At 35.6% G+C, this 16,254-nt stretch overlaps 1 protein-coding gene across 2 annotated transcripts in view; it reads left to right on the top strand.

Moving 5' to 3' along the window:
• The window catches only part of Camk4 (calcium/calmodulin dependent protein kinase IV), a 218,428-nt gene that overhangs the window by 179,613 nt on the left and 22,561 nt on the right, over positions 1-16,254 (top strand). For both annotated transcript variants that reach the window (XM_063245466.1, XM_063245465.1), the window contains 2 exons: positions 7,258-7,348; positions 9,328-9,402. In XM_063245466.1, coding sequence (XP_063101536.1) covers positions 7,258-7,348; positions 9,328-9,402 — 166 coding nt within the window. The remainder of the gene's footprint in view (positions 1-7,257; positions 7,349-9,327; positions 9,403-16,254) is intronic.

Below are 16,254 nucleotides of genomic sequence, written 5' to 3'. Positions count from 1 at the left end.
GTTTTTACCTCCATGTTCTACTTTAATGCATACTTGATTCAGGAATCATACATCTGTACATATAAATGTTTTTGAAACAAAGATACAAATTTTTATACTTTTTGATGTTTAATGTATCCTTTTTACATATAAAAATTACCTTCTCTGATACATGCCAAAAAATCTACTCTTATCTTTAATAAATCTTTACATACAGTACAGTTGAGTGTTATATACTGATTCATTTGTGACTACATGAACATTACTTTGGCATTTCTTCCAATACTAATATTTTGTCAGCATAAGATTTGTCTGTTTAAATCTGGACACATGGATTTTTCAGTTTTTTTTTTTTGCTTGTTACCTAATTTAAAATGATAACCACTAACTTAATGATTGCTAGTGAATGTGATATTTCATTAAAATCTTATGTTTTAGGCTCTGAGTTTAAATCTACAAAAAAAATTGTAGAAACAATGAACTGCCATTTGGTTCATTCTTAGCAAAGCTTTATGAGATGCATATGTATGAATAGACAAGAAAATGAATCGCTAACACACTGAAAAAATCTGTGTTGCTCCATCCTGCTTTAGTAAGCCAGAGACTCACACTACAATCAGAAAGAAGACTAACATCATTGTCCTCTTTGGTCTGTGGGCCACTCTAATGTGGCACCCCAGATTTCTCTTACTAACAGTGTTCATAATTATCTTCTTGCCAGTGTCATGTTGGTTTTTCCTGTGACACTGCTACCCCAGTAAGCATTTTATAGTGAGGTCTCACTTTCCCCAGCCACTTCTGGGCACAGTCAAGTTCTAAAGCTTAACCGCAAAGTCAGCATAGGCTTGGCTATCTTGTGTCACCACTGGAGTCCAGCAGGGCACCTTCATTGACAAATGGTGACCTTTAGCTTGTTCACTGCTCACTAATGTGTTACATAGTGGTTACATCACTACTCCTTTAGGCACTTGACTTTTAAGTCACTGTGCTTCTTCTGCTAATTAACTGGAAAGTACAACTCATGAATGTTTCAGACATGAAGGAGATTGATGAAAACGCTAACAGAAAGTCTCAACAGCCTTTCCTCAAGCCCTCCTGTGACATACATTGTATTGGATATTCCAGTCAACCACACGGAATGTGAAGAAATTAACTCAACCGTAACTACCAACTTAGTGCTATTACAGAAAAAAAGTTACTTCCTGAAGTGTCATTTGAAGTTGAAACTCTTCCATTCAATCTTACAGTTAAAATATTCTTACAGCCTTTTGGCTTTTCTAAAAGAGATAATGTAAATTTCATTTTACTAATATGTAGTGAACATCCTTAGAGTTTCTAAAGGTGTTGTAAATATTGTTGTAGAAAAGAAAAAGCCAGGCAGTTTAAATTTTATTGTCCAACCAGATATGATATGTGCATGTATATGTTTTATAATCATAGAAGTGCTAACTTTACATTGGCTAAATATATCAAGTGATGTTACTACATAAATACATTGCCACAATGTAAGCACAATTTTTTTAACAATACCTAATGCAAATGAATAATACCAAATTAATAAAAGGTTCAGATTGCTGCCATTCTTTGGTAACTATAACTTAGTGACTAAAGGAGTAAAACAACATGCACAGATACAGGAGAATTTTGTTATTTATTAATCATTTAAAAGTACTTAGTGGGCATATACTTAATGTCTGGGAAAGACATACTTAGCACTGAGAAAGAAATGAAGTATCCGGGCAGCTTTCCTGGTCTTCATGGAATTCCCTGCCTAGTGAAGGAGACATCTGAATGAAAAGCCTGCAAACAAACACACATACTATAAAAAGAAAAAAGTTGGTGGCCACTTTGAAAGGACAAGTAGAGCCCCCTGAGGAGGTGACGCTACGGGAAGCCTGAAGAGATCTGGCCGGCTAAGGAAGAATGAGAAGGCATTCCAAACGGCCAGTGGCCTGCGGTAGGAAAGAAACCAGTGCCTTTGAGGGTCTGACAAGTCTCAAAAAGATTATAAATGTGATATATTTTAGAAGGAACATGGAACAGTAGTGAGAGTCCTAGTAGCAATAACTTATGGAGAATGTCTACCATTTGCTCGTAACATACTAATGCCTACATATCTCCTCTTTAATTATCATTACAACATATAAAGTGATCATTGCAGATGCCAGAGATGAGGACATGAAGCAGACAAATGTTTCAAGGTCGCGTGGCTAATAAACGGTGCACTTGGGTATATTGCCCCAAGAGACCTCTCATAAAGTCATTGTTTTAAGAATATTTTACAAGCAGTATCCAAAAAACTTTTAGTATGCTTATTTCTTATTCCAATCCTTGATCAAAACAAGGGTGACATTGAATTTTAATTCAACAAAGATGTGCCATCGGCACCAAACACAGAATTTACTAATGTAAAATCGTTAAACTATGTATTTGTTTCCTATGTTCACTGCACTGTAGATAACTTTACACCGTACATCATAAATTTTTTAAAAGCATAATCCACTGTAAAAATATGAATCCGTACATTGTACTTCCCTGCCTCTCACTCTTTCTCCTTTTCTTTATTCATTAAAGTTCTCATTGATTCATGCGCACCTTGTTTGCTTTTCCGATATCTTTAATAAACACTGCCATTGGTCAAGATAATGAGCTTTAGTGGTAAAACACTGCAGTTGTCAAGTTTATTATTTGTCTTTATTAAATTATTAGAATAAATGTTATATCTCTCCAATTGTTTATATTTTCATTTGATTCCTTGTCTTTGTTTTGCTTTACATATGACTACTTTTAACAGTTGGTTTATCTGGAGTACCCTATTATCATATTTATTTTTTCTAGTGTTCTTACCTATTTGTTTGGAATCTGCATGATATACTCTATAGCTAAAATCAATATTTTGATGAGGTATTATTTACCTGTAATTATCTTGATAAAATATTATCTTTGTGACATCATATTATGTCTGTACACATTTTTCCATGCATAAATATGATTTTGGGAAACAATTTCCTCATGATTTCCTTGATTTTATTCTTTGTATGTAGTGATCTTGCAGAAATGAGACTAGTGTTTAAAGAGATTTGAAAATCAAAGAAAGTGTGCTTATTATGCAGCTCTTGAACCACATTTCATGTCACCAGGTACTTAGTCTTGGGATCCCTTGAGATTCCTGGGGACTTTTTCAGAAGCTCTGTGATACCAAAACTATTTTATTGTAATCTGAAGGCATTGTCCTTACTTATGATGGTGTGGTAGAATTTTGCAGTATGTAAGTGTGATTTTACAACAGAATAAATACAGAAGCAACCACGATAATGTGACTCTCTACTATTTAAGACATGAATTAATGAAATTTGCACCACTATGAAACAGCATAACCCTACTCGATTTCTTGCCTTTGAAAATACAATTATTTTTACTGCTGAGGACAATGGTGTGCACCCATAGTCCCAGCTTTGCAGGAGGTTGAAGAAGAAGGATCATTGAACCCATATATTCAAGATCAGCCTGGGTAAAGTAAGACCCCCATCTTGAATATGCTACATATGTTAATGTTATAAGTTTAGTACCACTTTCAAAATCAATGAGATTTATAAAAATTTCTCAGTTTAAACTACTGATGCAGTAAATGGTTGTAACACGCAAAAGCAAAACCTCTTGGAGTCAGTATTTTTTTTAATGCAAGAAATTCCTGAGAATGTGTGCTTTACAATATGATCCCTGCTTCTAATGATGGTATCTCCTTGAGGAAAATTAAAATATCATCCTCTACATTTTCCCTCTTCCTGGCCTCCTGAGTTAAGCTAATGTAAACTATAGAAGTACTATTAGTCAGAGGTGACCGCTGGAAGTACAAAAATGAAGTCATAGCTCCTGTCATTTTTTCATTCAAATATGTTTGAATGTGTCTCTCCACACATATGGATGATCACATAATGGCCTTTAGTAATCTTTCTATACAAAGTAATTTATAGCAAATTATCCCTATATGTCTTTTTAAAGGCCAGTGCATGACCTCTGTCATTTTGTTGCTGTGGTTTGTTTTTAAATTTGTTCCTCTGGCAGTGCACAGCTACAAATCATGTTATCTAAGACTTACTACTTTTACCCAACTAGCTCTCCAAATTACTTTGCCTTTTGCTTTTGTTACATTGCTTTCGTTATATTGCTGCTGTTACTGTTGTTCAACTTGAACTTAGAACACAACCATATTTCTGTCCAAGAAAGGCAAAACAATGTGGTTTGAGAATCTTCATATAGTAGTACTCTATTAAATCAGAACTTACCAAGTCATTTTATATGTTTTTGTGTAGCTGTTTTTAGTGTCAATTTCTTTCCAAAGCTATGAGGCTTCTCAATTAGGTAAGAATCAAGGGAAGAGGATCAATATCTTTTATTTGTCCCAGCCTATGCAGGTTTTAGGTATGTTCTAAAGCGGTGAGATCCTTCTGTCTTCCACTCTGACCTTGAAACAGTATAGTCCTCCGAGGGATGTGGTGGGTTTTCTTTGGATATCACCCAAACAAAGCTAATCATGACAAGTTTTTCTTGTCTCTGTTTTTGCTTTCACTGCCTTCCCCTACAATATCCTCCCCATTCCTTCCTTACATCCTCACCCCTGAATGAGTCAAAAATAACAAGTTTTTTGAGCAGTTTCTGAAGAATCGTGTAATTGACAATGTCTCGGCTCCATCAGTACTAACTGGTGACTACACACCTCGCAGCCTCTTTGAGCTTTCCTTCCCTCATTTCCTCATTTTTGACGCAAGCACTGTATGATTTGCCTCATAGAGCTACTGTAAAGATTAAATAAGTTTATAAGTATCAGTTATTCATAAAAACGCTGGTAGGCTTCCATTGCCTCCTGCCCCCGCTGTGACAGGACACATGGATGGCTTCTGCCGAGACCCTTCCGTTGCAGGGCGGTTTTTTCCCCCCAGTTCCTCTCAGGAGTCAGTGGCTCCTCTGCTGCGAGTTCTCACACTGCTTCCTGTGAGGCTGAGGCGATGTCACCTGCCAGGAAACAGTCCCACAGAGAGTTTTTCTAAGGAGATTCAAGCTCAATTCCCTTCTGCAGAGTTCATACTGAGCCCATGAGAAATACGTATTCTTTTCCAGCTGTTATTTACAAGTAAATGAATCTCATTGAGGCTCCTCCTTTCTTGCCACCTCCAACAACCCTCTAATCTTTCCATTTTAGATGAGTGAGCCAGTTATCAGCTCCTGTTTCTTCCACTCACCGAGTGATCTTGAAACCACACTACCATCACTGCCACCATCTTACGTGGGTAGAAAGAAGGGATTCCCTGACTAGTTGCATGAACCAGGAAAGGAGAAAGATTACAGCATACTATCAACTTTTTTCTGTTAATCCCACAAAAAAAAAAAAAAAAAAAAAAAATGTGCCAAGAAAATGAACAGTCCATTCACAGAAGATAAAAACTAATGGAATGATAATCATTTAAAAAGCATAATTACACTAATTATCAGAAAGAGACAAATCAAATTTAAAGCAATCTTTACACTCCATTTTATATTGTAGCTCAGCAAAAGATACAGATTTAACAAAACATTTACACAAATACACACACATACATTTGAATAAATGAAAATCCATTGGAGCTTTTGAGAAAAGTGATTTTGGAATATATATTAAAATAAAAATCCTATGTACCTTTTGACTCCATTACTAAATCTATTTTACATATGCATCCTATCAAAATACTAGTAGAACTATGTAAATGTGCCAGTGATAGTAGATTTGTTACTGCTTTGTTAGCTTCCCTGCTGCTGAGCAAAATACTCAACAATCACAATTTGAAGCAGGAAATATTTATTTGACTCATGGTTTCAGAGAATTCAGTCCATGGTTGGTTGACTACACGGAAGAAATACTATGGTGGAAGGGGGTAATATAGTTGAGTTCATTTCAACAGAGTCTTTAGCTCATGATGGTTGAGAGCAGAGAAAGGAACAGCGCTAGAGAGGAGGAGGCCAGGGACCTGATGTAGTACCTATCGTCACACCTCCATGACTCACTCAGACATGCCCAAAAGTATTGTTTATTAATTGAGGCAGCTTCCAAGCCAGTCAAGCTGACAGTTAAGTTTAAGCATCACAACTGAATTTCTTAGAATTTTTAAAAAATTAGAATCAACTTGAATGACCAACAAAGCATTTAACAAATTTATGATGCATCCAACACAATAGACGCAAGAGTAAAATAAAATAATCTTAAGTGATAATAAACATATCAGACATATTAAGTGTAAAAAGCTATGTAAAAATTCCTATTAGTGACACATTTAAGTAAGAAAATTGAGAAAATCAAAGATATCTCCTTGTATATATATTTTCACATATGTAAATGTGTAGAAAAAATTGAAACCAATGATTTGATAAGAGAATTAAACTGATGAATAATTTTTGAAGAAGGAACTAGAACTGGGGAACAGATATCAGACAGGACTTCAGCATTTACAATGAGACTATGTGGAATTTCACACAACACTGAAAAAATGAATGCAGCTGCTAGAAATGATCTTTAAGACTTACTTCAATGATAACATTCAATTTTTATATTGACAGTTGGGTTTACTAATTCTCAAGACTCTGAGAGTGTTTATCATCAGCAAACTATCTTATTAAAGACATTAAATATTAAATAAATACTAGAACACATCTAAATATTTATTCAAGCAGTAATTATAAATGTTTTGCTATGGTTGTAGGTTTCCAAAATTATTCAGTTATGCTTTTCAGATAAAAACTAGACAAATTCCAATATATAACACCTTAACTTTATAATAATAATAGTTAATACTTTGAAAATTAACCTATTCTATCACAGAAGAGCTCAGGAACTAGTTCTGATTCATATGATAATATGCCTAATAAGAACTGTAATATTCTCTGAGGAAAAACATTTCATTCTTGGGATTAATTCTAAATAACAAATTACTTTTTATGTTTTGTTAACTACTCTTAAGTAGTCTCTGTGTGTGTGTGTGTGTGTGTGTGTGTGTGTGCTTGGGATTGAATACAGGGCCTCATGCATGCTAGGTAAGTGCTCTGTCACTATGCCACATTCTTAACACTCATGAGTTACTCATTAATGTATTTAATTTAAAACATGTTTTCCTTTGGGATATGTATTTTTAATCCATAATATGTGCATTGTTGAATCACATAATATTATGACAGTTCTTAAAAGATTAAATACAGATGCTGGAACCATAAACGGAATTACACAAATGTTCCTTATTTCCCCACATGCAGTACTTACATGAAAATGGGATCGTCCATCGTGATCTCAAACCAGAGAATCTTCTGTATGCCACCCCAGCTCCAGATGCACCACTTAAAATCGGTAATGACATTTTCTGATGTCTCAGGACTTCTTTTCCCAGAGCAGAAGAAATTTGTTCTGTGACATTTTATAATATTGCTCCATCCGTTATCGCCTCCATCCAACTTTATCTACTATTTGACATTTTGGAGGAATGATGCCTTGTTTCAGAAGTCTGCTTATTTTCCTAGAACATGGATCTATAAATTACCATTAGACACTGAATTTCCATCGCTGGACACACATGAGAGTCACAGCTTTTAATGGGCGTAAAGACCTCAGGACACGGCCTTGTGTTTAGTAGATAGATTTATAGTGAAAAAATTGAAAACTAAACATTTCCTCTTGGTTATTGACCTATTCCACAAATTATTTGGAGTTTGCTTAGATGATCAAGACCTTTGGCACAAAACACTTAGTCATATTAGTGCGTCTGGACCCTGAATCATTGGTTTACATAAACAGAGGTAAATTAAGGACTGTTTTTCCCAAAATGTACTCCACAGGACCCTGGTGCATCAGCAGGGTAAAGAGGGAGAGGGGATGATAGAGTGATTGCAGAAATGCTAGTTAGTCAAGCATAGGAAATTCCAACTTAAAAAAATTTTTTTTAATTTCTTCAGCACTTCCCAGAATCTTAAAAAATAACAATATGCAGGCTGATATACAGCATACCACAAGGTTTTTCTCAAAATTTATCCAACCAGCCCAAATATTTTGAAGAACTACAAAAACAAACTTGGAGAAAGTCTAATCTACCCAAATAAATCTTTAAATCAACATTTTAGGAAAAAATATATTAAATGCTATTTTCCATATAACTTCCAAAACAAATCTTTATTTCAAAAAATAAAGGCTTAAAAATTTTAGATATATTCCCCTTAAAGAACCTGCATTCAGTCCTGTCCCTGGAGGACACTATATTTCTGGCGCTGTCCTGGTGCACTAAGCCGATGTGTTTCCTGCGTTTACAAGTGTTAATACTTTGAAAATTAACCTATTCTATCACAGAAGAGCTCAGGAACAGAATTTGCTTCCTGAATTCACAAACCTAAAGAAAGGCCTGCAAGTCCTCCTGGGCAGGCAGCTTGTTCTCCTAATCACTCCTGAAAGCCCAGAGACAACAGGGGGTTTGCATTTCCTTTGACATCACTTTCAAAGATTTGATCCTTAAAGAAATGTCTTTAAATGGATGGATAGATACTAATTTAAGCAGGAGAGCTTTTCTTTCTGAAGGGCTTCCTGCTGCTTTTCCCTGATAAGGATCAGGCACCTCCGTGAAAATGTGGGTTTATCTTTGAAGTCTAAAATGGCATCCGTGCTGCGCCTGCCTCTCTTATAGAATGGCCTTGAGCAGTTTCCAGATGTTTCCTCTGAGACAGAGAGATGGACCCCAGCAAATAGATCGTAATGGTAGCAAGTCTCATAATATCTCACTCAGCTGACTCTCCAAGAAATAAATAAGATTTTTGCCAAAAAATGTCTTATGAGAGTAAATTTTTATCTGTCAGATATGTTAGGGATTCAGATGTTATTTATTTTCAGTCACAATAAGCTTTTTGATGTTTCTGTTTATTTTCATTTATGAAAGTCTAATTGTTTTTCTCCAACAATGGATTAAAAGTTCTGAATTATATTATGTTTGTGTTATCCCTTACAGTTACTGTCACATTAATCTCAAAAATTAGTAACATTTGACAATTATCCCAATGACTAAGAAAAAAAGCATAGCTTATTTCCTAAAAACTGAAGATATACAGAACAAGGATTATATACAAATGCATTTGTAAATGTGTTCAGGAATCATATTTTCTGCAAGGTAAAAGCTTAAAACATTTTTTAGCTTCCTCTGTCTGGTGTCTTGTCCTGGAACACATTCACCTCACCATCAAATATAAAAACAAACACATAAACTAGGTTCATTTTCAAAGAACAGAAGAGTGTGTAACAGCTGTAAAGAGGCTTGCTTCATTAGATTTTTTTTTCTCTTGTCTTGATAGCTGACTTTGGACTCTCTAAAATTGTGGAACATCAAGTGCTCATGAAGACAGTGTGCGGAACCCCAGGGTACTGCGGTATGCTCTTTAATACTGATGTTTTATCTTCGTAGACATCTATTCGTAATGACCTCTGTTTATTTTTACTTCCTAATGTCTCTTGTTTCTAAACACTTAAAATTTGGTGTGCAGCTCAATGAGAAGTCATAGAAATGATAGCTTTTGTCTTGTTCTTCCGGAGAGGTTCAAGGATGTTAGTTTTAGGACACCTCTGTTAAAATGTCTTCTGAGCAGGAGCTACTCTTGGACCTACTCAGGAGAAAGAAGATAATCACTAGAAAGGACTACATGTAAGCCTTTCATAATTTAATTTTGATCAGTTAATTTCCCTGGTAAATTTAAAATGCTATTTCCTTACAACTCATGAAGTATGTTAGTGCGTTCAGCCTGCTGTAACAAAAGTCCCGTAGAATGGGGATTTGTGAGTAACAAAAATTATTGCTGACAGATCTGAGTGCTAAGAAATCCAAGACTAAGCCACTAGCAAGGTTAATGTCTGATGAGAGTTGACTTTCTCATTCGTAGATGGTGCCTTCTCCTTAGTGTCTCACGTGGTGGAAGAGTTAATGGTTTCTCTCGGTCCTCTTTCATAAGGGGCTCCACGTTTGTAACTTAATTTACCTCCCTGAAGTCCTATCCTACAGCAATCAAATTAATAGACGTTAAGATTTCACGGTATGAACTTCAGGTGACAGACACATATAGACTAGCATTAAGAATGGGATCAGGAGGCTGAGGGTGTAGCTCCAATATAGAGTACATCACCAAGAAGTGCAAGACCCTGGGTTCAGTCCTAGTACCTAAAAAAAAAAAAATGATGTTGAATTGTACAGCTCATTGCCTCTATCATAAACTTATAAAGCAAGTTTCACAAATTTAGAAAAAAATATGAAAACCATTGCACTATAACATGCCTGATATAGCATCATCTTGTTTGGCTTTGATGTTTTTTGGTTAGTTTTTGTTTTTGTTTTTTACCTTAAAACTGTTCCCTTGACAATCTGTCTATAGACCTTCCTTCCTATTGGTGCCACAAATACTTTCCCTGTATCCAATTCAAATCACTGTATCACTTTAGTTGTACTCCTGCTTTATTTCTTTTCATGCCTCCAGATCTCCAAGATGGGGATGGGAATGTTCAGCTAAACTTGCTACCATGTGTTGAACAAGATCGCTCATTTCTCATCACTAATTACTTACCAATTGATAGGACTGAAAGAGAATTGAGAAAAGAATGATAAAACAAATTAAAAATTCCCCATAAGAAGAAAGCTGATGGACAACTTACTAATAATTATCTAAAGCCAAGCACTAAGTATTCCCAGTATGGGGGTAGTTTGCAACAATTTCCTGGGAACTGAACAAGCTTGGATTAGGGACGATCAGAAAGAGAGTAAACCAGTGATTTCTAAGGAGTCTCTCTGTGACTATAAGCAAGCAGTATCCTTTCAAGGTCTATAATTATAGCAGTGACCATTCTTCTTTCTTACAGCATTTCAGAGTGGTCATTTTATGAAAGAATGATTCATTCATTGATAAAATAAATGGTAAATGACTAATAAAAATCCATAGAAACCACTAAGGTTGCAAGGATAATCACATATGGGCTTGTTCTTTAATGATTTCATGGGCCACAAAAGAAGAAAAGTGTGTATGTGATAAATTGAAATTTGTTGTGATAATTTGAAATATGTTTATGTGAGTCAGATGCTCAGGGATAAGGAAGGAAGAGACTTGTTAGTCCTTGCTAGAAATATCTTACAGAGGATAGAATTAGAGCTGGATACTGATGGATGGACAGAAGTTCAACAGGGAGGGATGGTCATAGGCTTTCTTTGTGATTAGGCATACGGAGAGCAGAATCACGGAGGAGTGGTAGCACGTGACAGTTTCAGAAGCTATTTGACACTGCCACTTTGTTCAACTGGAACTTAGAGTCCTTGGTGCAGAGGTGCAGTTAGATTTATAAAGGTAGGATGGACCACATTTTCAAAGAATCTGTACATCAAGCTAAGAAATTCAGATGATTTTGTGTAATATTGATACAGCAAAGATTTATCTTTAGGATGGTATTTTGAAGTCAAGTTTGTATTTTACAAATATCTGGATTGTGACACATTATAGCAGATGGCTTTGAGGGGAAAAGAGATGACTTGAAAACAGACAAATTAGGAAGATATTGTAAATATCCTTTCATAGCCTTTTAATGTCAGAAATCTACACACATGCTGCTGTCCCTTAAATAGATGCTCGGGGGATAGCATATTTGACCTATTCATACATTCAAGAATCTTTAGATGTAAAATTATTGTAAAATGCTGTTTTCACCTCTTGTCCTTGACATAAACTGATTCAGTTTATAGGCAATGCCATTTTATAATGAAGGCCTAATTTTTTGTTTATTATTATGATTTGCCCTGCAGATAATGCCTATTAGGCCATTAATAAGAAAGGGCTCACTTATAAATGAGTCCCAAAAGAAAAATCACAGGATGTTCACATTTAGGCAAATACTCATTATTTTTCTTAGCAAATGTGAATGGTCAAAATGAAACCCCAGGCCATAAATTAAAATTTGGCTCAGGTAAATGTAATCAGTGACCATTGTTCTGTAATAGACCATGAAGAATTCTGCATTAGACAGATTTTCAGCATCTTGTCATTGAGAAAAGACATAGATCTGTAAAAACAAAGCAATAAAATAAAGAATAACTACTGGCCCATGGCTCTCAATAAATGTGCTCCACTATAACTGTACAATATTAACTTCCATGCCATAAAAGAAATAAAAGCTGTTAGTGTAGGAAAAAAATATAGTAATGAGTTAGGTAAAAGAATATTCCTAACACCAGTAATATAATTTATTCACAAGCTCAATTAAACTATGTATGTGCACATCTCATATTTATACTTCACTGTTTATTCAAATTCTATTTTCAGAGCCTGGAAGCTGTTAAGAACTTTCTTTTGACATTTGTCAAAGTCTCATTATTTTCTGTGGCAGTCCTTTTGGCATAATTCAGATGAAATATTAATACATAAAGTGTCCCACATGTTAGGCCCCAAGTGTAACAATGCTTTGCTGTTTTCAGGCTTTAGTAATGAGAAATATATATTGTACCTCTGTTTAAACCAAAATGAAAAGAATTCTTAAGAATTGAAGAATAAACTGCCACTATATGCAAAGATATCTGTACTTTGAGTGTATAGCCTCATGCTACCAATAATATTCTGGGAATTTTCTCATAGAAAAGAATACATGCATTTGATATAATCACACTGTGGCTGCCCCAGTCTTGAAAACTACCTTATAGGTAGTGAATGGTACCATTATTATCACTAATCATCAACAGATCTGGTCTTACAAAAGATGGTTAAGTGTAGAGCTAACTACCAGCATGTGAAGGAGGATGAAATGGTAAGGTGACAAGTAAAAGAGTACCTAACCCTCTAATCCTGAAAAATGGTCTAGAAAGAGATCTCCTAAAGGGTCAACAAGTAGTGATAAACTCAGAAAACTGAATGTCTTTAATTCCACGTCCAATGGTAAGATCATGTATACATTTCTCACCCACGATAAGGTATATCTGGTATCTTTCATTATTGCTTTTACCACACAGTGACAAGGTGGCTAGAGGCATGGGTGGGCCATATTGTGGTTGTCATCTAACCATTGCTCACAGGAGTAGATGGCTGGTTGTTTTTGTGGTTGCTGTGTGTGCATATTTTCACACTGTGCTAGGCTTGGGAGCCGCAGGACTAGATCCCACCGTAGTGCCACCTTGAGGACATTCATAAGAACTTCTAAATCTCATCTCCACAACAATACAATGAGAATAATAATAACACCTATTACTAGCATCATGGTGAGGAAAACAATAAAATGATGTATGTAAAGTTCTTAGCATAGTACCCAAGAATGCGAGAAACAATAGGTGTTATAAAAGTAATTCTAGTAATTATCAATATATAATTGTTTTATTGTTATTTATTATTAAAATCTATCCATTTCTTTGCTGATTTCCTCCAGTTTTTCTGTTTCATCCTCACAATAGTAAGTCCTAGTTGAGGAACTGTGTTCAAGGCCTTTGAAATCGTACATTTTTTTTAACATAAAAGACACATTTTTAAAACTTCTTCCTAAGATTAACACAAGTTGAATATTTTCTGATTTTTAGTATTTTTGTGACAGATTTTTAACAGTTTTCTAGATTTTTAAACTCACTAAATATGAATGATGAATGCTAAGAATGGAGAGTAGGTTTTGAAAAGGCAAACCATAAAAAGACATAAAAATTTAACACAACCTTTTAAAGACCCAGTTGGTTTTTCAAGTAATACTTTTGTTAATAATTTTACTAAGTAACTATGGACTTATGCAGGAAAAATGTTTCTACAAAATTGGAAGTAATTGGATTAAAAACAGGATCTGAATGAAGCAAGCAATGTGCTAAACTTCGCTGAGTGAGTTGCAACATCTGGTCTGTCAGCGCCCCTGTGTGTGGGGCTGGGGAGCCGTGTGTGCTGCTTTGTGTTTGCTCATGGACGGCAGTGATCTCAACAGAGTAAGCACTGAGCTCTGACAGGCTTCATTAAGGGAATTCAAGTTTGTGTGAATAGCTGTTGGGTGAATGGGTTTCCAGTATGTCTTATAGGTAGAGAAAAAAGAATTAAATTTTAGCTCAATATTTTAACAGGTTCAAAAGCAGAAGAACACACACACACACGCACACACACGCACACACACACACACACACACACTCCTTACAGAGCCATTTTCGAGAGTCTAGAAACTCAAAGCTTCTAAATAAGAAAAATTTTGTATTTATTGGAATACATCAGGCAGACCCAATGTTTCAACATATCATGTATGTAAATATTGACACTCAGATTATTCCTTTAAATACTGCTAACAAAACCCTTTTCCAAGAGCACAGAACACCATAAAGCAAGTCTTCTCTTCTATTAGTGCCAGTTCTTGATTACAGCAATAATTGTGAAGCAATCACATTACTTTTTTTTTAAATAACACATTAGGATCACTGGGCCAGAATTTAAGACAAAATTTAAATAGCTTATGATTAAACAGGAGAGAATTCTGTTTATCTCTCAACAAAAGAGAAAGTTAAGTTGATCAATAAACTACATTTTCTGTGATGCAAACATTCATTAATATGGAGAGCATAGGAATACTTAAACGAAAAAGATACAAATATGATAATGTAAAATAAAACTTTCATATGGTTTCTTAAAAGACATAGTGTTCATGTTCATTTTTAGGAAAATAAGTAGCTGGAGTGAAATATAAGGAATCAAATGTTGCTGGTAATCTAATTATGCAAAGAATAGCATCACTGATCAAATACCCACAGAAATGATTTCCTTTTGACAGTGAATTTTTTAAAAACTAAAATGAATTAACCGCAGAGTAAAATATGGCTTCCTTGCCTATAATTTTGTACTGGACTGGCTGGTGTGTTCCTGTGAGGCTGTGGGCAGTGAGAAGGGACAGCAAGAAAGAAAAGCAAGGATGCTAATGAGATGCAGAAAGAGTGTAAGGTCCACCTCTCTCCCGACAAGCCTTGCTTCCTCTCTGAGGTAGGCTGTGTCCTCAAACCATCAGGCACATTTGCAGCAAGTGAGCCAGATGAACAGTTCCAGGTAGAGGAGCAGAGGAGGGGTGACACTTGCAGGGCTGGTGAGAAAAGGTGCACTGAGCTTCTCATTCTTGACATTGTAGAGGACAGGGACTCAGCTGTGAGCTTATCTTAAGCTGTCTTGGAAGTTTGAAATTTGGAGGAGAAAAAATGAGTCTCTTTTGGTCTTTATATTGGTGCAGTAGTACTATAAACAAAGTATATTTGGGGGAACTCTAGTTGTATAGACAGACATTCAATCCTTTTTCCATTTCCTAAATATTTATGGAGCTTCTGTGAACTTTGGTGCTAAAGATGTAGCAGCAAACAACAAAACAAAGCAACAACTCTTTATTAGGGCTAATACACTTTAGTGGGAGAACAAATGATAAGATATATATGCAAATTACACAAAGAAAGTGGTCATTTCTGTAATGTAAAACTGGGAAAAGGTTGTAATTTAAGATGGGTGTTCAGGGAACACTCAGGGAAGAGTAGACTATATGAATAAGAGCTTGAAAGACAGAAGAGAGAGGCAGAGACAAAGCCAGATGGATATGTAGGGCAAGAACCTTTAAGCAAAAATGACAGAGCCCTGGAGGTATTGAAAGTTCCAGCAAGAAGTTTGGATGGTTGGAGTGTGACAACAAGATGGCATAGGGAAGAGTAAACACCTCAAAGAATGGAGATGACATTTACTGGTGTGGAACCGAGGTTTGGAATAACAGGTCTGGGTTTGTTCATTTGGTTTGTTTATTAGATATCTAAGTGGCAAGAACATGTGAGCATCATGGTATGTGTCTAAAGTTCAGGGACAGGGACTTCGCCATTGATATAAAGTGGTTGTTATCAGTGTATAGATGGCATTTAGTCACAAGATGAAAGGAGAAAGAGACACCCAAATTGCTCCCTCACTGTTTAACTATTAGGAGACTGGAGAGAAGAGAAGGAACCATAATTGTGATTTATAGAACTTCAAGTAATAGAGGAATCTCTAAAGAAAAGAACTGGGGACTGTGAATAGATGCTACAAAACAGATCTTTTGTTCCATATAGAAAATTTTTCTTACAACTAAGCTTGTCAGCAGGAACTGCCCTTCCCTGGCTTGGGATGTACCACAAAAGCAGAAATGACACCACTGTCAGGACCTAGGTCCATTGACAGAGGAGGAAAAACTCCTGTTAATTTGAGTATCACCCTGCAGACATAAATAATATCACTACAAAAGCCATT

The sequence above is a fragment of the Cavia porcellus genome, unplaced genomic scaffold, assembly GCF_034190915.1.
Source record: "Cavia porcellus strain 051 isolate PalLab524CR breed Dunkin Hartley unplaced genomic scaffold, mCavPor4.1 scaffold_2, whole genome shotgun sequence".
In the NCBI taxonomy this organism is placed as follows: Eukaryota; Metazoa; Chordata; class Mammalia; order Rodentia; family Caviidae; genus Cavia; species Cavia porcellus.
Note: the sequence above shows the minus strand (reverse complement) of the source record. Positions and strands in the feature narration are given on the sequence as shown.